This window comes from Microcaecilia unicolor, chromosome 4 (assembly GCF_901765095.1).
Source record: "Microcaecilia unicolor chromosome 4, aMicUni1.1, whole genome shotgun sequence".
Classification (NCBI taxonomy): Eukaryota; Metazoa; Chordata; class Amphibia; order Gymnophiona; family Siphonopidae; genus Microcaecilia; species Microcaecilia unicolor.
Window position 1 is genome coordinate 161,323,165 of NC_044034.1, and position 27,362 is coordinate 161,350,526.

The 27,362-nt window shown below is 45.5% G+C and overlaps 1 protein-coding gene across 1 annotated transcript in view; it reads left to right on the plus strand.

Moving 5' to 3' along the window:
• Nucleotides 1-27,362, plus strand: part of HSD17B12 (hydroxysteroid 17-beta dehydrogenase 12) — a 342,292-nt gene that overhangs the window by 251,008 nt on the left and 63,922 nt on the right. The window contains exon 7 of the mRNA XM_030200806.1: nucleotides 21,557-21,591. Coding sequence (XP_030056666.1) covers nucleotides 21,557-21,591 — 35 coding nt within the window. The remainder of the gene's footprint in view (nucleotides 1-21,556; nucleotides 21,592-27,362) is intronic.

Sequence of the window (27,362 nt, forward strand, 5' to 3'; positions counted from 1 at the left end):
AGGGGGGCACCTACATGTGGGTACAGTGGGTTTGTGGTGGGTTTTGGAGGGCTCACATTTCCTACCACAAGTGTAACAGGCGGGGGGAGGGGGGGATGGGCCTGGGTCCGCCTGCCTGAAGTACACTGCACCCACTACAACTGCTCCAGGTACCTGCATACTGCTGCGATGGACCTGAGTATGGCATTTGAGGCTGGCAAAAAAGTATTTGTAAACTTTTTTTATGGTGGGAGGGGGTTAGTGACCACTGGGGGAGTAAGGGGAGGTGATCCCCGATTCCCTCTAGTGGTCATCTGGTCAGTTTGGGCATCTTTTTGACGCTGAGTCGTGAAAAAAATGTACCAAGTAAAGTCGCCCAAGTGTTCGTCAGGGACGCCCTTCTTTTTTCCATTATCGGCCAAGGACGTCCATCTCCTAAGCACACCCCAGTCCCGCCTTCGCTACACTGCTGACACGCCCCCGTGAACTTTGGTCATCCCCGCGACGGAAAGCAATTGAGGGTGCCCAAAATCGGCTTTCGATTATGCAGATTTGGCCGACCTTGCGAGAAGGACGCCCATCTCTCAATTTGTGTCGTAAGATGGGCGCCCTTTTCTTTCGAAAATTCACCTAACAGTAAAAACTTTTTTAGGTATATTAAAAGCAAGAAGCCAACAAAAGAATCAGTTGGACTGCTAGATGACCAAGGAGTAGGGGGGGGGGGGCACTCAGGGAAGACAAAGCCATAGCGGAGAGATTAAATGAATTCTTTGCTTCGGTCTTCACTGAGGAAAATTTGGGAGAGATACCAGTGCCAGAAATGGTATTCAAAGCTGACGAGTCAGAGAATTGAATGAAATCTCTATAAATCTGGAAGATGTAATGGCGCAATTTGACAAACTAAAGAGTAGCAAATTGCCTGGCTTAGATGGTATTCATCCCAGAGTACTGATAGAATTGAAAAATGAACTTGCAGAATTATTGTTGGTAATATGTAGTTTATCTTTAAAATCAAGTATGGTACCAGAAGATTGGAGGGTGGCCAATGTAAAGCCCTTTTTTTTTAAAGGCTCCAGTGGTGATCTGGGAAATTATAGACCAGTGAGCTTGACATCAGTGCCAGGCAAAAAGCGAAGATACTTACCTGTAGCAGGTATTCTCCAAGGACAGCAGGCTTCTTATTCTCACAAGTGGGTAGATGCTGATCCTTGTTGCCCGGTCCAGCAAATATGCCATAGAAAACCTAGAGCTTTAAGGAGCATGAGCAGCGCTCCACTGCACATGCGCGAGTGCCTTCCCACCCGCTGTGCAAGTGCTTCAGTTTATTACTAAAGCAAATAAAAATATGCAAGGAGACAACTCCAAGGGGAGGTGGGCAGAATTGTGAGACTAAGAAGCCTGCTGTCCTTGGAGTATATCTGCTACAGGTAAGTATCTTTGCTTTCTCCGAAGACAAGCAGACTTGCTTATTCTCACAAGTGGGGAATCCCAAGCATCCAGGCTCACCCAAAACAACAAACATTGGTCAATTTGGCATCACAACAGCGAGAATTTAATGCAGATTAACCTGAAACTATATACAAACTGAATGAGAGTGCAGCCTGGAACAGAAAAAAACGGACCTGGGCGGGTGGAGTTGGATTCTAGACCCCAAACAGATTTTGCAACATTGACTACCTAAACTAATTGTCACATCGGGTATCCTGCTCAAGGCAATAGTGAGATGTGAATGTGTGGACTGAAGACCACGTTGCAGCCTTGCAAATCTCTTCAGTGGAGGTTGACTTCAAGTGAGCTACCAACAGCCATGGCTCTAACATTATGAGCCGTGACATGACCTTCCAAGATCAGTCCAGCCTGGGCGTAAGTGAAGGAAATGCAATCTTCCAGCCAATTGGAAATGGTGCGTTTCCCAATGTCAACCCTCATTCTGTTGGGATGAAAAGAAACAAAAAGCTGGGCGGGACTGTCTGTAGGGCCTCATCCGCTCCATGTAAAAGGCCAACACTCTCTTGCAGTCTAAGGTTGCAAGCTGCTTTCGCCAGGATGGGTATGAAGTCGGGGAAAGAATGTTGGCAAGACAATCGACTGGTTCAGATGGAACTCTGACACCACCTTCGGCAGGAATTTAGGGTGCATGTGGAGGACTACTCTGTTGTGATGAAACTTGGAATAAAGTGCATCCACTACTAAGGCCTAAAGCTCACTGACCCTATGAGCTGAAGTAATAGCCACCAAGAAAACGACCTTCGAGGTCAAGTACTTCAGATGGCAGAAATTCAGTGGCTCAAAAGGAGTTTTCATCAGCTGGGTGAGAATGACGTTGAGATCTCATGACACTGGCAGAGGTTTGACGGGGCTTTGACAAAAGCAAACCTTGCATGAAGCGAACAATTAATGAGTAGAGTGGAACAGGTAGATGTGAATCACTTGTTTACGCTTTCCAAAAATACTAGGAGTAGGGTGCATGCATTGAAGCTACAAAGTAGTAAATTTTAAGCGAATCGTAGAAAATATTTCTTCACTTAACGTGTAATGGAATTCATTGCCAGAGAATGTAGTAAAAGCTTAGTAGGGTTTAAAAAAAAAAGGTTTGGATAACTTCCCAAAAGAAAAGTTCATAAGCCATTATTAAAATGGACTTGGGGAAAATCCACTGCTTATTTCTAGGACAAGCAGCATAAAATGTATTATACTGTTTTGGGATCTTGCCAGGTACTGTAACCTGAATTGGCCACTGTTGCAAACAGGATACTGCTGGACTTGATGGACCTTCGGTCTGTCCCAGTATGGCAACACTTATGTATTTATGAGTTGGATCAAAGAAAACATTTTTACAGGACTGAAATCTGATTACACATTTATATGGATATCTTGAAAAAAAAGTGGCCCCTAAATGAAGGCCCCAGTGCCTCATCAAAATAAACTGTCGCCTGCGTCTCTGGATGTTTCGAGAGACATTGGGGGGAAAACCCAAATTTTTAAACCATGAGAAAGTTGTTCTGTATTTCTAAAAAGAAACAAAAAATAAATTTAACAACCATTGCTTATGGATTCAATGCAAATGTTACTATCCCCCCCCTACCCGTTTACAAAGTCGCGCTAGTGGCTGCCAGTGTGCTAATGCTGACACTTTGAATTGGCTGTGTCAGTATTGCCACATGGCTGTGTAAACAGGTGGGCATAAGAGTGGAACGTGTCATAGATTGTGTCTGATGTCTCCAAAATTGCAAAGGCATCCAGAGGGCCTTCCTAATCGTGTGGAGCCTCTTGATTCCTTTCAGAGCTCCTTGGCAAGGTTAAATATTCTGCTCGAGTAACAGTTGGAACTTTTTATTCAGGACCTTGCAAAACATTCATTATATATCTTTTTAAGGTTTTAGGTGAGACCAAGTTCACACAAGGAAAGTTTTGAAAATGCAAATTATAATTTTCTACAAAATTTTCCAAAGCTTCATTTCTATTTCTTAGATGAGTTATATTCTTAATAAAAACAGCCTGAACTGCCTTTAAGGTCCTTTATCTCTTTTTCTGGCTCTATAATCCTTTTGTCCATAGTTTGTTTTTCTATAATATCCTTATCTATTTGTTGTTCTATTTTTACCACTCTTTGCTGAAGAGAATTGTTTTGAAGAATCATTGTTTTTCCCAGATCCATCAAGGTCTGCCATGTCACCTCTAAGGTAATTTCCGATGGGGTCACAGAAAGGAAAGATGGTAAATCAGACTTCAGTTCTAAAGAATTGAGCTCAAATGATTGCTCACCAACTGCTCCTCGAGGCAACTCCCCAGATCACTGCACCGCAACCATTAAATAAGTGGAACCCTCCTGGGGCTGATCTCCTTCTACCGGGTGTTGTTCCATCTCCTCTCGCTCAAAAGCATCACTACCTACTCCTGGGCAGAACACCAGCAGAATCCAACCCAGTGAGTCTGGGGAATTGTGGTTGGGAAGGAGACAGTCTAGTATCCCAAAAGAAATTGCTGATCCTCAGCTGGTCATTGACTCCTCAAGTGGGCTCTCAGCGTTCTTCAGAAGCGTCTGTGAGCCACGTTTTTGCAAAACTTTTCAATAGCTCCTGGTGTGGGAGAAATGCCTAGCCAAGTGGAGTGAGCAGCAGCCTTACCCCAATGCTTGGGCATCATAAAACAGAAAAAAGGAAAGCACATAGTAAGAGATCTTTTGCATGTTAGGTCAGTCAGCCACCTTGGATCCTCTCTCTTGTTTTTAAATTTGTGCTATGAAATATTTTTAAAAGAGGTGGGTGTCTCTCTATAGAGAGACAGAAAAAAGGTTATACAGTCAAATGGGATATATATGGAGAAGAAATCTTAACGGTGGGGGGGGGGGGGGGGGGGGGAAATCCAGTGACTTCTAAAGAAACAATTGCTTTTAGCATAGCATATCATCTCATTAGTCACCCTCTCTCAGGCTCATTAGTTTCCCTGTATCTTTCAGGTTCTGTTTGTGAACAGCATATATATATACAGAGTGTATACCCAACGTACAGATATAAATATGTTGTATGTACAGAATTTGGTGTCCAAGTTATGGCTATGTTAATTGAGACTTATCAGTTTGCCTTCATTCATTTTCTTTGCATGACTAAATATAATACATATATGACAATACACTAAACAGTTTGCTTGTTGTTGATAGAAGGCTTAAAATGACCAGCTGTTTTTTTTAAACCATCTGTTTTGATCAAGATGTTTTCCATGATTCTTTAACATCTTACAGAATTCTTTAAACAAATTATCTCCCCCACCCCCCAAAAAAAAATCTACTCTCCATTTTGATATTCAGTATATCATTCTTCATATTGAACATTTCACAGCAACCTTCCTCCCCCCCACCACCTCTCCCTTTCTTTAGAAAGAACTGTACGTTTGTTTCAGACATTCCCCCTGAACAACACGAACCAACACCTACGCAGACTGCTCTCCCACATAGCTACCCGCCCACACAGTCCCACTCGCACGCTTTGCTCTCATCCCCCACACTGCGGGCTCAAGCAACCTTTTCAGGCTGGTTTTTTCTGCAGCTGAAGCCCCTCTCTGTATTTTGGCAATATATTCCTTGCTGTGCCTTAAAAAATGATATAAAAAATCTGCCTTTATTTTTTTAAATAGAGAAACTACAACTTGAGTAAAAGTCTCTTACATAAGCATAAATAGGACAGATATTTTTAAAATTAACCACAGCTGCCCGCTCAGCCCTCCCTCCATTTTTTATTCTTTTTTTCTTACGCATGTAAACGATCCATTCCCCCCCCCCCCCCCCCCCTCCACCTCCACCCACCCACCCCCTTGCTGTGTGCTATCAAAGCCATGTTTTTCAGCCAGGGGTCTTGAGGACTGAGGTAATAGTAAATGGAAAGTTTCTATCTTAATGACTTGCCCCCTCTGAGTTTGCTGGAAGCACTGATAGGAAACCCCAGAATTTAGTCTCTTGACTATTCCTTTTGGCTGTGAGCACATCTTAGATGTGATGGATAGGAATGGTGAAGTGGTTGCTGAGCTGTGCCCAGCTTGGGTTCCCCCTGCTGGACTCTTGAGTCCCTGAAGTACTATATTTAATATTAGAAAAAGGCCTCTCAAGTTAGGGTTCATGGCAACATGTTTTGAAGCTGTCAGGGTATGTCATAAAACAATGGAATGCAGCACTTCAAACAAATAGCCCCTTGTATGTTTGCATGGTGTAATTTTTTTTCCTGTGGCTGGTCATCTCTGGCCCCCTTTGGGAAATCAGTTGCATTTAATTTGGCAATTCTGAACAGAGCCATGAGGTTTTGATTGGCAGTTGCTGAGTCAGGGCTTTATTTTGTACTTGGAGCCTTTAGGTGCCATTTTGTATTGAAGTCTTGTTTTTAATAGCAGTTCTACCTCCTTCGTTTTACTATTCTGAAGAAATGGAAGGACTAAGTCATAACAGCATCAGATGGAATCTAGGTGTACTACTGCACAGGGATTCCAGGCTGTCTCCTTTCAATGTTTCGACAGCAATGCCATAGCAGACCTTATAAGAAAACAAATTTAAATGATTTGTTCTTTCAGCTAGGATGGAGCATTAGCTGAAATAAAAACATAATGACAATATGCTCTGCTTTTCCTATAAACAGAGTGCTTGAAAATGAGCTAAGGATAGAAAATGCAGCCACTTTGGGATAGCAGGAGAGTTGGGAAGGGTAGAGTACAGATGGCATATCCCAGAAATGTTCCCTTAGGCTACTTTGGTATACTTCCTCATTTAACATAGTTCTTCTGCCATCTCCTGTAGAAACTGCATGTTTTTCTTCATGTTTAAAGGTTGTGAACCATCTCGTTAGCTCTAATAATTTCTTAAGAAATTTATATTCTCTGAGGACAAGCAGGCTGCTTGTTCTCATGTGGGTCCGCGCCGGCCCAGGAATCGGCATTTTTCAAGCAAAATATAAACAAAGTTTTGCCAGAGTTTTCTGGCGCGCGCGCACAGTGGACTGATTTTCCGCCTGACGTGCAAGCTTGCCTCCTCAGTTTTCTTTTCTCCGCGTTGAGGTGCAGTAGTTTTTTTCTGCGCTCCTCTCAGGCCCAGGAAAGAGTGTTCGATTTTTTTCTTCTGATGTTTTGTTATTTTATTTTTGTCATTACAAAAAAAGTTCCCATAGAGGGACATAATCGAACGTCGCCGGCCAAATAGATCGCCGGCGATCTATGTTGGCGGCGGCGCTACAGTTGGCTGGAACCATATTATCGAAAAAGATGGGCGGCCATCTTTTTTTTCCGATAATACGGTTTAGCCCGGCCAAATGCCTTGGAGTTCGCCGAGTTTGTTTTTCAGCGATAATGGAAAGTTATGTCGGCCATCTCAAACCCCGGCCAAATTCAAGGCATTTGGCCATGGGAGGAGCCAGCATTTTTAGTGCACTGGCCCCCCTGACATGCCAGGACACCAACCAGCCACCCTAGGGGTCACTGCGGTGGACTTCAGAAAAGCTCCCAAGTGCATAGCTCCCTTACTTTGGGAGCTGAGCCCCCCAACTCCCCCCCCCCCCCCCCCAAACCCACTACCCACAAATTTACTGCACCCACTAAAATTGCTCCAGGGACCTACATACAGCCTCTAGGACTTATTGCTGCTGTATAACTTTGGCACACCAGTTCACACCTGAAGACTAATCTCTCTGAAAAAGTCCTTTCTTGAGATAAGCACGTTTACTCACAGTTAACTGCAGATCAGAGGTTGTGCCCCACTGGCAAAGAGACCCCTGGTACTAAGATTAGCAGTAGGTCAGAGCTGGCACAATGGTGTACAATGCCCTCTTTCAGCACCATTCAAGGTAAGAACTACGTTCTCTAACGTGGGTAACACAGGAAAGGGAACTAAAACTGGCTTACAAAAATGGCCACTACCGCATGGACTACAACAGAAAACAAAACAGGGCACACTCTGACCCAGTTAGCAGGGGGGAAAAGCACCATGGGAGTAGAGCCCAGTACCCTACACCCACCACAATGCATTGCTAATGTGACTCTGCAGGGCACCTAACAGAAAAGGTGTCACACTCACCCGAGAGCCACATCGCAACCAGGGAAAGGCTGTCGGAGGATACAACACATTCTGCTGTCATGGAGGTGGGTACGGCATTTGAGGCTGGCATACAGGCTGGCAAAAAAGGTTTTTAGTTTTATTTTTTTTAGTTTGGAAGGGGATTGGTGACCACTGGGGGAGTACGGGGAGGTCATCCCCCATTCCCTCCAGTGGTCATCTGGTCAGTTGGGGCACCTTTTTGAGGCTTGGTCGTGAAAATAAAAGGACCAAGTAAACCCGGCGAAATACTGCTTAACGCTGCTTTTTTTTTTTTCATTATCGGCGAAAGCCGGCCATCTAGTAGCCACGCCCATGCCCGCCCATGTCCCGCCTTTGCTAATCTACTGACACACCCCCTTGAACTTTCGCCGGCGAAGCGACGGGAAAGCGGTGATGCTGTCTAAAATGGTGTTTTCGATTATACCGATTTCGCTGCTTTTAAGAAATCGCCGGCCATCTCCCGATTTGTGTTGGAAGATAGCCGGCGAGCACTTTCGATTATAAGCTGGATAGTGTACTTTTACTTTTCTCCCCTTTCAAGTTTCCTTTGTTTTTCATCGCAGCCGGTTTTTAGGCCGCGTGGTTGAGTTATTCCCATATTTTTGTGCCCTGTTTCTTTTATCGGGCACAATCCCGTCTTTTGATTTCACCGAAGCCATTTTTCCTTCCATGTCATCGAAGACACCCAGCGGCTTTAAACGTTGTATTTGGTGCAACCGGACCATCTCAGGTACCGATACCCACGCCTGGTGTATCCAGTGCCTTGGGCCCGACCATAGCCCAGACGCTTGCAGTCTGTGTCTTCGTATGAAGAAACGGACCCAAGCGTCTCGAGAAGCCCAACCAGAAAAGCTTTTTGGGGCTCGGTCCAGTCCTTCGACGTTGACATCAGTACCGAGGTCGGCGGCATCAGCATCGAGGGAAGCATTGACGTCGGGAGCGGAGGTAATAGCTGCTGAAAGACCAATTCGTGCTGGGAGCAGCGAGGCATCGAGTGGGTCTCCAGCTGCCTCGAAGCCTCCTGTTATGCAGGCCCCCCAGGACCAAACTTTGTCGGACCCGGTCCTGAGGAGGCGTGAGGATTCTACATCTTCGGTACCGAGGAGTCTCGAGGACGGGCATCGAGCGAAGGCGAAGAAGCACCGTCATCGTTTTCCTTCAACACACAGTGCCGGGAGTTCCGGGGCGTCAAAGGAATTGGGACCCAAGAAGCTTCGGCGCCAAGAGGATCGCTCCCCCTCTATTCAGGAGGTGCCGATGCATCAGTCTTCTGGCAGCCCGGTATCTGCTCCCGAGCCTCGACAGATTCTGCCACTGGCTCCTTTACTGACCCCACAGCCTTGTCTGACGGAAGCTCTCGATGAGTGCATCAGGGCCCTGCTTCCAGAGCTTCTGGAAGGATTGCTGCGCCAGTCTGCTTCGGTGTCGGGGGTGCTTGCACCTTCCATACCGTCTGCTGCAGCGGCATCTGGTCTTTCGCCTGTGGGTGAGGTCACCAATCTTGGTACCGCCTGCCACCAAGGTCAACTCCCCTTTGACATCAGTGGAGGAAGCTTCACTGCAGTCCAGGCGGGTGTCGACTTCTCGGCACCGCCATCGAGGACGTCACTGCTCAGCGTCAAGGCAGGCTCAGTTTCGGACTGCTCTGTTTTGTCCAATACTGAAGATGAGCGTTTGTGGGAGGAAGAGGAAGATCCCAGGTACTTTTACTACTACTACTATTTAGCATTTCTATAGCGCTACAAGGCGTACGCAGCGCTGCACAAACATAGAAGAAAGACGAGTCCTATGGGGTTCCCTCTGATCCTTCCCCTCCACCAGAAAGGAGACTTTCTCCACCGGAGAGTCAATCCTTTACCTCCTTTGTCCGGGAAATGGCTGCGGCTACTCCCTTCCCTATGGAGGTTGAGGATGAGCCCAGGGCTGAGATGCTCGAGGTCCTGGATTATCTTTCTCCGCCTAGAGAGGCTGCAACGGCTCCTTTGCATAATGTACTGAAGGAAGTCCTTATGCAAAATTGGTCGTTCCCTCTGTCTAATCACGTGATCCCGAAAAAAGCTGAATCCCAATATTGGATCCACGGTGAACCTGGTTTGATGAGGTCTCAGCTACCTCACAATTCCATGGTGGTGGACTCCGCCCTCAAAAGAGTGCATGTGTGTCCTTATCTCGACGATTGGCTGGTGAAGAGCACCTCGAAGGAAGGTGCTCTGGAGTCCATGCGAATGACTATTCAGGTGCTGCAGCTGGTAGGGTTCGTCATAAATTATCCGAAGTCCCATTTCACCCCAGTCCAAAAATTGGAATTCATTGGAGCTCTGCTGAACACTCAGACAGCTCAAGCTTATCTCCCCGAGGCAAGGGTGGACAACCTTCTGTCCCTGGTGTCCATGGTTCGAGCGTCAACAGGACACAGCTTGGCAGATGTTGAGACTTCTGGAGCACATGGCCTCCACAGTTCATGTAATGCCCATGGCATGTCTACATATGAGATCAGCTCAGTGGACTCTAGCTTCCCAGTGGTTTCAAGCTGCGGGGGATCTAGAAGATGTAATCCAACGGTCCACTGACTTTCGGAATTCTCTTCAGTGGTGGACGATTCGATCCATTTTGACTTTGGGGCGACCATTCCAAGTTCCTCAGCCACAAAAAGTGCTGATGACGGATGCATCTCTCCTGGGGTAGGAGCTCATGTAGATTGGCTCCACACTCAGGGAGCCTGGTCCTTTCAGGAAAAAGGTCTGCAGATCAACCTCCTGGAATTTAGAGCGATCTGGAACGCTCTAAAGGCTTTCAAAGATCGGCTGTCCAACCAAATCATTTTGATTCAGACAGACAATCAGGTTGCCATGTATTACACCAACATGCAGGGGGGCACCGTATCTTGCCCTCTGTGTCAGGAAGCGGTCCAGATGTGGCTTTGGGCATGCCGTCTTGGCATGTTTCTCCAAGCCACTTATCTGGCAGGTGTAAACAACAGTCTGGCCGACAGGTTGAGCAGGATTACCCAACCTCACGAGTGGTCACTGAACATGGGCGTAGTCCGCAAGATCTTCCGAGCGTGGGGCACCGCCTTGGTGGATCTTTTTGCCACTCAGATCAATCACAAGGTCACTCAGTTCTGTTCCAGGCTTCATGCCCACGACAGACTAGCATAAGATGCTTTTCTCCTGCATTAGGAGACAGGCCTTCTGTATGTTTATCCTCCCATACCTCTGGTGGGGAAGACTTTGCTGAAACTCAAGCAAGACTGCGGAACCATGATCCTGATTGCACCCCTCTGGCCGCATCAGATTTGGTTCCCTCCTCTTCTGGAGTTGTCCTCCGAGGAACCGTGGAAATTGGAATGTTTTCCAACCCTCATCACCCAGAACGAGGGGTCACTTCTACATCCCAGCCTCCAGTCTCTGGCTCTCACGGCTTCGATGTTGAGAGCTTAGAATTCGCCTCCTTGGGTCTTTCAGAGGGTGTCTCCCGAGTCTTGCTTGCTTCCAGGAAAGATTCAACGAAGAGGTGCTAGTCTTTCAAATGGAGGAGGTTTGCCGTCTGGTGTGACAGCAAGGCCCTAGATCCTCTTTCTTGTCCTACACAGACCCTGCTTGAACACCTTCTACACTTATCAAAGTCTGGTCTCAAGACCAACTCCGTAAGAGTTCACCTTAGTGCTATTAGTGCTTTTCATCATCGTGTTGAGGGTAAGCCTATCTCTGGACAGCCTTTAGTTGTTCGCTTTATGAGAGGTTTGCTTTTGTCAAAGCCCCCTTTCAAACCTCCACCAGTGCCATGGGATCTCAACGTCGTTCTCACCCAGCTGATGAAAGCTCTTTTTGAGCCACTGAATACCTGCCATCTGAAGTACTTGACCTGGAAGGTCATTTTCTTGGTGTCTGTTACTTCAGCTCGTAGGATCAGTGAGCTTCAGGCCTTGGTAGTACAAGCAACTTATATCAAATTTTCTCCGAGGACAAGCAGGCTGCTTGTTCTCATTGATGGGTGACGTCCACGGCAGCCCCTCCAATCGGAATCTTCACTAGCAAAGGCCTTTGCTAGTCCTCGCGCGCCCATGCGCACCGCGCATGCGCGGCCGTCTTCCCGCCCGAACCGGCTCTTGTTCGTCAGTCTTCTTTTGTCCGCGCTCGGTACGGTCGTGTTTGCGCCGTTCGCGCCCCTTAAGTTGACCCTCGCGCGTCTTTTGACCTACAGTACATGCAGATGACTATTCGCCTCCTGGAGCTACTGGGGTTTGCGATAAATTATCCAAAGTCCCATCTTCTCCCAGTGCAGAGACTAGAATTCATAGGAGCTCTGCTGGATTCTCGGACGGCTCGTGCCTATCTCCCAGAGGCGAGAGCCAACAACTTGTTGTCCCTCGTCTCACGGGTGCGAGCGTCCCAGCAGATCACAGCTCGGCAGATGTTGAGATTGCTGGGCCACATGGCCTCCACAGTTCATGTGACTCCCATGGCCCGCCTTCACATGAGATCTGCTCAATGGACCCTAGCTTCCCAGTGGTTTCAGGCTGCTGGGGATCTAGAAGACATGATCCACCTGTCCACGAGTTTTCTCAAATCCCTGTATTGGTGGACGATTTGGTCCAATTTGACTCTGGGACGCCCTTTCCAAATTCCTCAGCCACAAAAGGTGCTGACTACGGATGCTTCTCTCCTGGGGTGGGGAGCTCATGTCGATGGGCTTCACACCCAAGGAAGCTGGTCCCTCCAGGAACGCGATCTGCAGATCAATCTCCTGGAGTTACGAGCGGTCTGGAACGCTCTGAAGGCTTTCAGAGATCGGCTGTCCCACCAAATTATCCAACTTCAGACAGTCAACCAGGTTGCCATGTATTACATCAACAAGCAGGGGGACACCGGATCTCGCCCCCTGTGTCAGGAAGCCGTCAGCATGTTGGTCTGGGCTCGCCGTCACGGCATGGTGCTCCAAGCCACTTATCTGGCAGGCATAAACAACAGTCTGGCAGACAGGTTAAGCAGGATTATGCAACCTCACGAGTGGTCGCTCAATTCCCGTGTAGTGCGACAGATCTTCCAGGTGTGGGGCACCTCCTTGGTAGATCTCTTCGCATCTCGAGCCAACCACAAAGTCCCTCAGTTCTGTTCCAGGCTTCAGGCCCACGGCAGACTGGCATCAGATGCCTTCCTCCTGGACTGGGGGGAGGGTCTGCTGTATGCTTATCCTCCCATACCTCTGGTGGGGAAGACTTTGTTGAAACTCAAGCAAGACCGAGGCACCATGATTCTGATTGCTCCTTTTTGGCCGCGTCAGATCTGGTTCCCTCTTCTTCTGGAGTTGTCCTCTGAAGAACCGTGGAGATTGGAGTGTTTTCCGACCCTCATCACACAGGACGAAGAGGCGCTTCTGCATCCCAACCTCCAGTCTCTGGCTCTCACGGCCTGGATGTTGAGAGCGTAGACTTTGCCTCTTTGGGTCTGTCAGAGGGTGTCTCCCGCATCTTGCTTGCTTCCAGGAAAGATTCCACTAAGAGGAGTTACTTCTTTCTATGGAGGAGGTTTGCCGTCTGGTGTGACAGCAAGGCCCTAGATCCTCGCTCTTGTCCTACACAGACCCTGCTTGAATACCTTCTGCTCTTGTCTGAGTCTGGTCTCAAGACCAACTCTGTAAGGGTTCACCTTAGCGCGATTAGTGCATACCATTACCGTGTGGAAGGTAAGCCGATCTCAGGACAGCCTTTAGTTGTTCGCTTCATGAGAGGTTTGCTTTTCTCGAAGCCCCCTGTCAAACCTCCTACAGTGTCATGGGATCTCAATGTCGTTCTCACCCAGCTGATGAAACCTCCTTTTGAGCCACTGAACTCCTGCCATCTGAAGTACTTGACCTGGAAGGTCATTTTCTTGGTGGCAGTTACTTCAGCTCTGACTCTATGAGCTGAAGCCCAGGCCCCTTACACCAAATTTCATCATAACAGAGTAGTCCTCCGCACTCACCCTAAGTTCTTGCCAAAGGTTGTGTCGGAGTTCCATCTGAACCAGTCAATTGTCTTGCCAACATTCTTTCCCCGTCCTCATTCCTGCCCTGCTGAACGTCAGCTGCACACATTGGACTGCAAGAGAGCATTGGCCTTCTATCTGGAGCGGACACAGCCCAACAGACAGTCCGCCCAATTGTTTGTTTCTTTTGATCCCAACAGGAGGGGAGTGGCTGTGGGGAAACGCACCATATCCAATTGGCTAGCAGATTGCATTTCCTTCACTTACGCCCAGGCTGGGCTGGCTCTTGAGGGTCAGGTCACGGCTCATAATGTTAGAGCCATGGCTGCGTCAGTGGTCCACCTGAAGTCAGCCACTATTGAAGAGATCTGCAAAGCTGCGACTTGGTCATCTGTCCACACATTCACATCTCATTACTGCCTGCAGCAGGATACCCGACGCGACAGTCGGTTCGGGCAGTCAGTGCTTCAGAATCTGTTCGGGGTTTAGAATCCAACTCCACCCCCCTAGGCCCATGTTTATTCTGTTCCAGGCTGCACTCTCAGTTAGTTGGATAAATTGTTAGGTCAATCTCAGTTATGTCCTCGCCGTTGCGAGGCCCAATTGACCATGGTTGTTGTTTTGAGTGAGCCTGGGGGCTAGGGATACCCCATCAGTGAGAACAAGCAGCCTGCTTGTCCTCGGAGAAAGCGAATGCTACATACCTGTAGAAGGTATTCTCCGAGGACAGCAGGCTGATTGTTCTCACAAACCCGCCCGCCTCCCCTTTGGAGTTGTGTCTTCCCTTCTCTTTGTCTTGCTACATACGGGACTGACGATCACGAGCCGGTTCGGGCGGGAAGACGGCCGCGCATGCGCGGTGCGCATGGGCGCGCGAGGACTAGCAAAGGCCTTTGCTAGTGAAGATTCCGATTGGAGGGGCTGCCGTGGACGTCACCCATCAGTGGGAACAATCAGCCTGCTGTCCTCGGAGAATACCTTCTACAGGTATGTAGCATTCGCTTCATCACAACAGAGTAGTCCTCCACACGCACCCTAAGTTCCTGCCTAAGGTGATGTCGGAGTTAAATCTGAACCAGTCAATTGTCTTGCCAACATTCTTTCCCCGTCCTCATACCTGCCCTGGCGAAAGCAGTTTGCATACCTTGGACTGCAAGAGAGCATTGGCCTTTTGCATGGAGCAGACAAAGCCCTTTAGACGGTCCGCCCAGTTGTTTGTTTGTTTCTTTCAATCCCAACAGGAGGGGAGTCGCCATCGGAAAACGCACAATCTGCAATTGGCTAGCAGATTGCATTTCCTTCACTTATGCCCAAGCTGGGCTGACTCTGGAGAGCCTTGTCATGGATCATAATGTTGGAGCCATGGCTGCGTCAGTGGCTCACTTAAATTCAGCCTCCATTGAAGAGATTTGCAAGGCTGCAATGTGGTTGTCAGTCCACACATTCAGCAGGATACCCGACGCGACCGTTGGTTCGGGCAGTCAGTGCTACAGAATCTGTTCGGGGTTTAGAATCCAACTCTACCCCCTAGACCCATTTTTGTTGTGTTCCAGGCTGCACTCTCTGTTAGTTGTTTATGGTTTCAGGTCAATCGGTATGTTATGTCCTCGCCGTTGCGAGGCCCAATTTGACCAGTGTTCATTGTTTTGAGTGAGCCTGGTTGCTACGGATACCCCACATGTGAGAACAAGCAGCCTGCTTGTCCTCGGAGAAAGCGAAGATACTTACCTGTAGCAGGTATTCTCCGAGGACAGCAGGCTGATTGTTCTCACAAACCTGCCCACCTCCCCTTTGGAGTTATTTATTTCTTTATTTGCTTTTTGATTAAACTGAGGAGGCACGCTCGCGCGGCAGGCAGGAAATCAGTCCGCGCATGTGCGGTGCGTGCTGCACGCGCACCAGAAGGCTCTAGCAAAACTTTGTTTATATTTTGCTTGCAAAATGCCGATTCCTTGGCCGATGCGGACGTCGACCCACATGTGAGAACAATCAGTCTGCTGTCCTCGGAGAATACCTGCTACAGGTAAGTATCTTCGCTATTATAGTGTAAGCCAAAGAACATTATACTGTTCTGTGTTTCTTACGCCATTATCTTTATGGCCATAAGGAAGACAATAAAACAGATAATAGATTAGTTACACCATTTTGCATTTGTTTTTTTCAGTGCAGTGTTTCTAGAGTACTTTCTGTGGTTTTGTTTTAAATTGGTATCCCAGATACAAATACACTGAAGTAATTCCTCTTTTTCGCTGTGTCTTTTGTTAAGTACTTGAAATCTGTACATCTGCAGTGACTATGAGATGCCTTTGAGTCACTGAAAAAGTAACTATAATCAAATATTTTGCTTTTTGAAAAATTTAAGTAGCTATTGTTTTGTGCAACAGACATTAATCCCGGGATTCTCTAATCATACCAAGATTTCTGCATGGAAATCAAAGCGTATACCATAACAATGCGCATAACTTAATTATCAAGCTAATTAGCGCTGATAGTAGATGATGGCAGATAGAACTGTACAGTCCATCCAGTCTGGATAATTGGATGTTAACAAGCAGCTATCAGTCTAATTGGCATTAATTAGAATTTACCCACACTACTTGCTAAGCATATTCTGTAATATGGTGTGCTTGAATTCTGAGTTGCATTGTTGAAAAGTGGGCATGGTTATGGGCTTTTCTAAAATCTGTGCGCATTGTGATAATATATACCTGCTCTGTGTCTAACTTAAGCATCTGGATTTACACCAGGCTTTTGTTGGTGTAATTAACTGCGACTAAATTTAGTTTTATGGACCAGTGCTAGTCGTATTCTATGAAGTATGCCTAAATTAAAGCGTACTTTATAGAATATACTTTGATTTCCACGTGGAAATCTCAGTGTGATATATAGAATCTAGTCTGAACTGTAAATTTTTATAAAGTAATTTTCAATGCTATTACAACTATTTTTGTAATTTGTTTTAACGTGTACAACCATTTTATAACATGTGCTGCTCTGTTGCTAAATATAATTCCTGTCATCAGATTACCACACACACATGCAAAAGATTTGCTTAAGATAAAAAATAAATGTCTTCTGCCATATGGTATTGTGGATTGTATTTGAATGAGACAAAGTTAGTCGTAGAAGGGTGTTTTCTATTGGATATATTCCAGGTATCAAAACAGACACAACGGGGTTCCCTGAGTTAACCAGAAGCCAGCTATTTTATTTTATTTATTTTTATTTATTTATTTATTGCATTTGTATCCCACATTTTCCCACCTATTTGCGGGCTCAGTGTGGCTTACAATACATTGTAATGATGGAAATACAATTTGTTACAACTCGATTATGGGTTACATTGTGAGGAGTTAAGTTAAGACAAAGTCAAAGTATCGTTAAGGGAATAGAACAAGGAAAAAGAACGATGGGACAGTGGAAGAACAAGGGATACTAATAGGGCAACAGAACATTCAGGTATAACATTTTTATCTGTAAATTAAAGTTTAAATGTGATAAAATTACGGGGGATGAGAGTACAGAAGAGAATGTATTGATGCATTGCTAACAGTGTGTGTGGACTTCATGTGTTTTGATCGTTTCGATAGATTTTTTCAAAGAGATGAGTCTTTAGTAGTTTGCGGAAGTCGGTTAGTTCGTAGATCGTTTTCAGGTTGCGTGGTAGTTTATTCCAGAATTGCGTGCTCATATAAGAAAAGGTTGATGCGTGCAGCACTTTATATTTTATGCCTTTGCAATTAGGGAAGTGGAGGTTGAGGAAAGTTCGAGATGCTCTTTTAGCATTTCTGGGTGGTAGGTCTATTAAGTCAGACATGTAGGTGTAGGCTGGGGCTTCACCATGGATGATTTTGTGGACTAGTGTGCTTACTTTAAAAGTGATGCGTTCCTTGCGTGGGAGCCAGTGTAGCTTCTCTCGTAAGGGTTTCGCACTTTCGTATTTTGATTTCCCAAAGATGAGTCTGGCTGCTGTGTTTTGGGCTGTTTGAAGTTTTCTCAGTACTTGCTCTTTACAACCTGCGTATAGTGAGTTGCAGTAATCCAGATGGCTGAGTACGAGTGATTGCACTAGGCTGCGGCAGACGGATCTTGGGAAGAATGGTCTTATTCTTTTCAGTTTCCACATGCAGTAGAACATCTTTTTGGTTGTGTTGTTTGCGTGAGTTTCAAGTGTAAGGTGGCGGTCAATAGTGACTCCAAGGATTTTTAAAGTTTCTGAAATTGGAAGATTTAGTTTTGGTGTGTTTATAGCGGTAAATTCATTCTTGTTGTATTGGGAGGTAAGTATGAGGCATTGAGTTTTTTTCTGCGTTCAGTTTCAATCGAAATGCATCTGCCCAGGTGTTCATGATGTGTAAACTTTGGTTGATTTCATTGAAGATTTCTTTAATGTCTTGTTTGAAAGGGATGTATATTGTCACATCGTCGGAGTATATATATGGGTTAAGGTTATGGTTTGATAGAAGTTTTGCCAAGGGTATCATCATTAGGTTGAAAATAGTTGGAGAGAGGGGTGATCCTTGCGGTACTCCACATTCTGGTGTCCATGCAGCAGACGTAGTTGAATTTGATGTGACCTGGTATGATTGCGAGGTTAGGAACCCCTTGAACCAGTTTAGGACATTGCCTCTGATGCCAAAATATTCAAGTATGTGTAATAGGATTCCGTGGTCAACCATATCAAAGGCACTTGACATGTCAAATTGTAGGAGGAGTATATTGTTGCCGGTTGCAATCATTTGTTTAAATTTAGTCATTAGGGTAATTAATACTGTTTCTGTGCTGTGATTCGATCGGAATCCTGATTGGGCATCATGCAGTATTGAGAACTTGTTTAGATAGCTTGTGAGTTGTTTTGTTACCATCCCTTCGGTTATTTTGGTTATTAGTGGTATAGATGCTACTGGTCTGTAATTAGTTATTTCGCTTGTGCTTTTCTTTGTGTCTTTGGGTATTGGGGTGAGTAAAATTTTTCCTATGACTATCAAACCTTATATGACCAGCAGTTCTCCATCAGGTAGTCTCTGGGGTTTAATAGTGATTTCTGCTACTTTGGGTTTAAAAGATGCATTAGTTTATTGAGGAAGAAAATATTGTATTAGAAATCCATTACTTCTGAAAGGAATGAATGATAAGTGCATATGACAAAGGGAGGATTTGGCTTGATTCTGTTTAAAGTACGTTATATTTTTACACTGTTTAAAGTACATTGTATTTTAATCACTCCCGTTTTCTATTAGGTTTCCTGTCCATGTGTTAGACAGTGCTGGCATGATATACTTTAAGGCAGTGGTTACAGTAGAAAACAATAAACATGCCCTATCTATCAAACCACTGCCATTTTCTTATTTATCCATGTGGTGGTGTGTTGTTTTTTTTTAATGTATTGGATTTAGCTCATACTTTTCCAGTAGTAGCTCAAGATGGGTTATATTCAGCTATTTACCTGTCCCTGAACGGCTTAAAATATAAGTGTATACCTGAGGCAATGGAGGATAATGGAGGATAAAGGGACTTACCCAAAGTCACAAGGCGCAGCAGTAGAAGCAGTCAAGAATTTGTAGATGGCGTTAAGACTCCACAATATATTGAATGTCACATTCTTAGGTTTTTAAAAAAATTTATTTATGCTAATTTCAAAATACAAACAAGCAAATAACTTGTACAGAAAAGCCCATGAAGAACATCTTAGTAACAGAAACATGGAAAACAGCAACTTCAAATCTTGGCTCCAGTACACAAAGTAAGAGGATCCAATTCTGAAATGGGGGGAAAAGAGAGAAATAATAAGGTAACCAATAACTTGTGCTGAATTAGAAAAGATCATACTAACTATCTAAACCTAAGTCTTTCTAGATAGAAGAAGCTCCATCTGTTAGTCCTTTAGCAGCTAAGAAGGTAGACAGATAGCGGATTCCCAAAATACATACTTCACAGATTAAAAATAAACTAGATATTTACAGGAAAATCTCAAGAGTAGGACACTCCCAACTGATGAACTAAAGAGCAGAGCAGTAAAAACTGTCACCTAGAGAGTTGCACGGACAGAATTTCACCTATCTCTGCCCATCCCTAATGGAATCTAACCCATCCCAACAATTAATCTCCTCCATCCCCACCCGTACTTGCAGGAATCCACATTATTATTTGCTTGCTCGCAGCCGTCTGTTTCTTCCCAACTAGAGTGCATGGGAATGGGAATTACCATGATCCTGCGGGGATGGAGAAGTTGCCACGGGATTCCCATTGGAGTGTGGTCAAAATCTCTGGTGACTCCTGAATGAGACTTGGAATCTAGGGAGAGAAGCAGTTGGAGCACCAGAATGAGGCTTGGCATGCTCAGAGAGGCAGCTGGAACACCAAACTGAGGCTTGGAACACTCACTGGTTGAATAGTGAATGCCATCCAGAAAAACCACAGGAGGTTGTTTGGGTTGTGAAGAAACAGAGAACTGCAAGCAAGTAAATAATAACCAAATTCTGCTACTGCTATTTTATATGTATATAATAGCAGTAGTAGTAGTAGAATTTGGTTATTTGTCCATGTTGGGTGGACAGTATACATCGGCACACATCACCCCTGAGGTTGGCTGTTGGGCCAGCATGGCAGCTGTGCTTGTTTGCTGTCCTGCTCCCAACATAATAGGAGACATAAGGAGGGGTGCAATAGGGTACCTCTGCATCCCTTCCCCTCACTCATACCTTACTGGCACACTCTCACATGCATTTCCCAGCTTTTGTGCTTAGACTTCTTTGCAGAGAAAGTTAGAATCCAGGAACTGCATGGATGGGCAGTATTTGCCTGTCTGTTGTGAGAAGAGGAGGAGTCCACATAGTGTCTTCTCCTAGTATAGGAAAAAATTAATGTGAGGATAGTGATGAGGGATATAAAGGCAGTATGTGGGAGGAGAGAATAAGAGGGTGCCTGAATTGACTTTTTGGGGGGAGGGAGGAAGGAATGCTGGGGCCACTACAGGTATCTGCTAGTGCTTTAAAGGGTGATGGATGCATGAAACAACTTCTGTGGAAAATAGTATGAAACTTGACAAGAATTAAGGTTCCTTAGAAAAGGGAAAACAAGGTTAAAGCTGCAGATCCAGTAGTCTGTCATACTGCAGTAGAGGGGATAGTAGTCTTCTGTTTTGGATTTCTACTAGAACCCAGTAGTAAGTAGAAGAAAGTGGTTGATGTGTGTGGTTGAAGGTGGAGGTCACAGAGCTGATATGTGGTGAATGAGTAGAAGAGCCTAACTGCTTTAATGGCAATATTATCCTCTCAGAATGACTTGAGTTACAGCTGAAGCCATGTATTCAGACAGAAGGTCAGATTCAGAAAGGCACCATCTTACATAGCCCAAGATGGGGTGCATCTTAAAATATGCTTTCTTTATTTAACCAAGTGGCAATGTACCAAACTGAGAGACTTCAGCAGCAGCAAATAAGCCCCGAATCAAAAGTGAGTGTTGTGTGTAATTAAGAATGTCTGTTAAGGGAAATTACAGAGCTGTGTGGGGAAACACAGCCCTTGTATTTCTAATGACTAGCATCCAAACAAACAGAAAGACAAGCTTTTTATGAATGAGACATTGAAACCTTCTGGTATCTCATGCTGTTTGTTTGTTTATTTTTGTTGAATTAAGTTTATACATCCATATGCCTTTTTCTTACTTGAAATGCCTTGTTTAAAAATATGCATGGGGTGAAACCCAAGAATCTTGGGAAATGTGAACTGGTACCATCACATTAATAAAATCAAATATCTGTCTCGAGTCATGTCATTCAATAGATAAATCACTAGAGGTAAGTAATGGTCAAATGTACTAGAGTCACACCAGGTAAACTACAAGAAAACTACTAATTTAATCTGGTGCAATCATAGAAATAAGCTGCTACTCGATGTCTGGTTTTTAGTCCCATTAGATTTGTATTTGGGAGTGGAGGTGTTTTGTTGACTCTCTTGTTTGCATTCATAGCCATCACAGTTCTTAAAATATATATGTGTGTTCTGTAAAACCTATATCTGTCATTTGTTTCTTTTTTTAGATGACACGCTTGGTGCTGCCCAGCATGCTGGAAAGGTGAGTCATGTTTCCTCACAAGCACTATCCAGATACCGCTCATGATTATTTATAGGGGAGAATCCTTTCTGTCAGAAATTCATTGCAGTGACTAATCACCCGAGCCTCCATGTTGGTAGCAATGGAGTAACACTGGGTGACTCATCAGAATGGAAAGTGAGTCATCGCTCATTTGAAGCCTTTTGCTCTCATTCTGTACCCCTCTCCACTGTTGTGCTGATTTCTTTATAGTGGAATTAAAAGGCTTGTCTGAGTCATCAGTAGCTCAACAACCTACTATTCTGAAGTCAGATGACTAGGGTTTCCCCTCGGAATAACCTTATTTCAGGCTGCAATATTCCTTTTTTTTTTTCTGAAGCCATGAAAAACTCTTGCAGTCAAGCTAGGTAAAGTATGCCATGCAAATTTTACATTAGTGGGGGGAACTGGATATTTTATATAGAGCTATAGAGCCTTTCATTTCTAGTAATTTGGCCACATCTAGCCAAGATTGGCATTCATGGGCTGGAAGTGTCATAAATATTTGATATTCATACCTTGACAGGTATGAAATGAGTTGGTCAACTTAGTCCCCTTTTCATTAGGCAGGTGTTCTTTCAGCAGTGATTTTAGGGTTAGAAATATGAACATTTCAAGGGGCCTACAAATCTAATTTCTGCCTCTTAACAAGAGAACTAAAATTGATACACCAAACAGAACTACTAAAGCCAATCCTGGATTTCTGATTTTTGTACATACTGTTTGTATGGGTAAATAGTATATATCAGTTTTCTAGTGCTGTCATGAGTAAATTTGATACTATAATAGGGATTAAAACATAGACATGCTGGGGAGATGCAAGCACACTGACTAGTGACATCACCTGGATGAACCCAATGTACAGAGCTCTCTAGCTCAGGGAAGTTTAGTTTCCTTACTGTTGGCTTCCTTGAATATGTGTGGCTAGAGACCTTTCCAGTCAAGTTTTCCACTATCTGGCAACATGCAACTGTTCTCTCCTGATATAATAAAAATAAAGCTCAGAATAGTGGGCAACAAGGATCAAGAGTTATCCCCAGGACTGAAGAAGGAGCTTCCTGACTCCCATCTCTAACTCTGCGGGCCCTGCTTCGGTTCCGAGAGGGAATACCAACCTCGTGAAAAGAGCTCTTCGTCTAGACTCGTGCTAATCCCGACCAGACCCAACTCAAGGCTTGGCAGTGTCAGCAGCTTCAGCAGCATTTGGCCAAAAAAGAGGAATGCTGCTCTATCCCTGTAACTCTAAAAAGTGCCAGAAGTATAACATGTGCTTTCTCAGAGATAGATAGCATATTCGCTTCCAGGACTGTATATTGAATTGTATTCAAGGTTTCCACCATGGTACACACAATCATCAATGGGGTTGTACCAAATTACATGCTGACCATGATTGACTTGCCTGCCAGAAATGCTGGCCCAACATCGTGATTATATCTCACTTTGCATTACCCAAGCTGGAAAGGATGTAAGCATGGCTCTATTCAGGCGTCAAGCTTTCCATTCATCAGTGCGCAAAACTGGAATGCACTTCCCAGAGCCATAACCAGTCTGAGTGACTACCTTCTCTTTTGTAAGGCACTAAAAACGCATCTGTTTGCACAAATATTTTCTACAAGACCTATGTAGGACTATAACCCCTGCAAGCATGCAAACGTGGATTCTGGTTGGACCCATTCTTTTGTACCATTCTATGTAAAGTGTCTTTTCTTTCTTGCACTTTTGCCCTTCATTTCTAATTTGTCTCTGATATCACCCAGAGATCTCTGTCTCTCTCTGGTTTTGTAAGCCACATTGAGCCTGCATGTTTGTGGGGATAATGTGGGGTAAAATACATTGATAAATAAATATCTGTTCTTTAGTTTGAGGAAGGGGCATTGGGGTATTGATTCTGCAGGGTTTGATGATTTTGTCCAATTGTCCTCTTTCAGGATAGCTTTTTCATTTCCTGTGCTAGAGATCTTGATACCTCAAGAAGCATCCATCGATGTGTTTCTCATTGGCATGGATGATTCTCAGCTTTGCCACCACCTTTCTGTTCCTCTACTTTTCAGAAGGATTCAACCTGCAGACTTTTCTCGCACATGGAACCAGCCCCTCACTTTGGATCACACGTCCCATTTGGACACACAAGGAGTGACACAGGTTACACATACTACAGCAGGACATACTTATCCACTCCCACCCTAGCTAAGATCATATTTAATCACCTCTCTGACCTCATCCTTTCTCAGTGACTTTGATGCCTGGCTTGCCTTCTTCCGTGATCCTTCCTCCCCCTCTCTCATCCTTGGTGACTTTAATGTTCCTGCTAATGATCCTTCCAACTCTTATATTTCCAAGTTACTCGCTTTAACATCCTCCTTTAATCTCCAACTATGCTTCACCTCCCCCACTCATCAAAATGGTCACTGTCTTGATCTCCTCCAACTGTTTACCCTCTAGTTTCCTTGCCTCTGATCTTCCCCTCTCTGATCACCATCTTATAACTTTCACACTTAAATCTCCTCCCTCCCAGTCCCGTCCTATCTTATCTAATGTATCTAGGAATCTTCACGATATTGACCCTTCATCTCTATCCTCCCATGTTTCAAACCTCCTCTCTACTGTGGCACCATCCACGTCTGTCAACGAGGCTGTTTCTTCTTACAACAATACTCTATCCTCTGCCTTAGACACACTTGCACCATTGATGACCCGCCCTATAAGGCGTACAAAACCCCAACCTTGGCTGACTTCTAATATCCGCTACCTATGTTCCTGTACCCGCTCCGCCGAACGCCTCTGGCGGAAATCTCAGGCCCTTGCTGATTTCTTACACTTTAAGTTCATGCTGACCTCCTTCCAATCTGCTCTTTTATGCGCCAAACAGGATTATTATATCCAACTGACCAACTCTCTTGGCTCTAACCCTCGACTTCTCTTCACCACATTGAACTCTCTCCTCAAGGTACCCCTCCCCCAACTCCCCCTTCATTATCTCCTCAGACCCTTGCTGAATTCTTTCACGACAAGGTTCAAAAGATAAACCTTGAATTTTCTACCTCGCCACCTCTCCCTCCACTAGTTCATTTCCCTCTCTCTCCTTCCCCTCATTCCTTTTCCTCCTTTCCTGAAGTTACTATAGAGAAAACTACACTTCTCCTTTCTTCCTCAAAATGTACCACCTGTTCCTCTGATCCCATTCCCACCCACCTTCTTAATGCCATCTCACCTGCTCTTATTCCTTTTATCTGTCACATTCTCAACCTCTCACTTTCCACTGCAACTGTCCCTACTGCCTTTAAACATGCTGTGGTCACACCTCTCCTTAAGAAGCCTTCACTCGACCCTACTTGTCCCTCTAATTACCGACCCATCTCCCTCCTCCCTTTTCTCTCCAAATTACTTGAGCGTGGTGTTCACCACCGCTGCCTTGATTTTCTCTTCTCACATGCTATTCTTGACCCACTACAATCTGGTTTTCGCCCTCTCCACTCAACCAAAACTGCGCTTACTAAAGTCTCCAATGACCTATTACTGGCTAAATCCAGAGGTCTCTATTCCATCCTCATTCTTCTTGATCTTTCCGCTGCTTTTGACATTGTCGATCACAGCATATGCCTCGATATCCTGTCCTTACTTGGATTCCAGGGCTCTGTCCTTTCCTGGTTCTCTTCATAACTCTCCCTCCGCACCTTCAGTGTTCACTCTGGTGGATCATCTACTTCTATCCCTCTGCCTGTCGGCGTGCGTACCTCAGGGCTCTGTTCTTGGTCCCCCTCCTCTTTTCTATCTACACTTCTTCCCTTGGTTCATTAATCTCATCCCATGGCTTTTCCTACCATCTCTATGCTGATGACTCCCAAATCTACCTTTCTACCCCTGATATCTCACCTTGCATCCAAACCAAAGTTTCAGCGTGCTTGTCTGACATTGCTGTCTGGATGTCTCAACGCCACCTGAAATTAAACATGACCAAAACCGAGCTTCTCATTTTCCCCCCAAACCCACCTCCCCACTCCCCCCGTTTTCTGTTTCTGTTGATGGCTCTCTCATTCTCCCTGTTTCTTCGGCTCGAAACCTTGGGGTCATCTTTGACTCTTCTCTCTCCTTCTCTGCTCATATCCAGCAGACCGCCAAGACCTGTCGTTTCTTTCTTTACAACATCCATAAAATCTGCCCCTTTCTTTCCGAGCACTCTACCAAAACCCTCATCCACACTCTTGTCACCTCTCGTTTAGACTACTGCAATCTGCTTCTTGCTGGCCTCCCACTTAGTCACCTCTCCCCTCTCCAATCGGTTCAAAACTCTGCTGCCAGTCTCGTCTTCCGCCAGGGTCGCTTTACTCATACTACCCCTCTCCTCAAGTCGCTTCACTGGCTCCCTATCCGTTTTCGCATCCTGTTCAAACTTCTTCTACTAACCTATAAATGTACTCACTCTGCTGCTCCCCAGTATCTCTCCACGCTCGTCCTTCCCTACACCCCTTCCTGTGCACTCCGCTCCATGGATAAATCCTTCTTATCTGTTCCCTTCTCCACTACTGCCAACTCCAGACTTCGCGCCTTTTGTCTCGCTGCACCCTATGCCTGGAATAAACTTCCTGAGCCCCTACGTCTTGCCCCATCCTTGGCCACCTTTAAATCTAGACTGAAAACCCACCTCTTTAACATTGCTTTTGACTCGTAACCACTTGTAACCTCTCGCCTCCACCTACCCTCCTCTCCTCCTTCCTGTACACATTAATTGATTTGATTTGCTTACTTTATTTTTGTCTATTAGATTGTAAGCTCTTTGAGCAGGGACTGTCTTTCTTCTATGTTTGTACAGCGCTGTGTACGCCTTGTAGCGCTATAGAAATGCTAAATAGTAGTAGTAGTAATGTGCAACTTTCTTTAAATTAGTTCCCTTATTTTCTAACTCTCTTTCCATATCATCATGCTGATCAATCCATAGACTGGTGGGTTGTGTCCATCTACCAGCAGGTGGAGATAGAGAGCAATCCTTTTGCCTCCCTATATGTGGTCATGTGCTGCCGGAAACTCCCCAGTATGTTCTCTATCTCAGCAGGTGGTGGTCATACACAGCAGCAGCTCTGGCTAGGCCTCCAAGCCTAATTTTTAGGTTTTGTTGAGTGCCTGGGGTTGAGGGCTCTTCTTGAGCAAGTGCAAACCTGGTGGTGCCAGGTCCCTCCTTTTCTCCCCCCTCCCGCTGGCTCCGTTAAAAAAAAAAAAAAATTTTTTGACGTCCTTAAGGGCGTTTATTTCGACGTTTATTTAAACGTTTATTGCAGCTACTCACTGGGACACCAGGTCGTTACAGCTCGGAGTGAGAAGCAGGTAATTTTTACCTTTTTATAGCGGGCAGGGGGTTCCCCGATTGATCTCCACATGGCCTATGGCGTCGGAGGGCGAGGGCGCGAAGAATAGCTCCCCGGACCGCGTGTGCGCTTCTAGCGGGGATGCGGGGGTTTTAAAGTCTGATTCGCCCTTGTTGGGTGTCAGTTTGGAGGCCGGTCAGTGTCCCGGGTCTTCCTCCGGCGCGGCGGTTTTTCCCGCCATAAACGCCCATCCCCCGCTGCTCGCCTCCACCATCTTGGCCGGCCACTCTGCTCGGACGGCTTCTTGGGCCGCCCTTGAGCTGGGAGACGTTCATGCCATGGCCGCCCTTGATTTGGGCGACGGCAAAAAAGCGGCTAAAGTTAAGCGCCGTTCTTCCCGCGCGGCTCCTTCGCGGAGTGTCGCGCCAGACGCCATCTTGGATGCGCAGCATG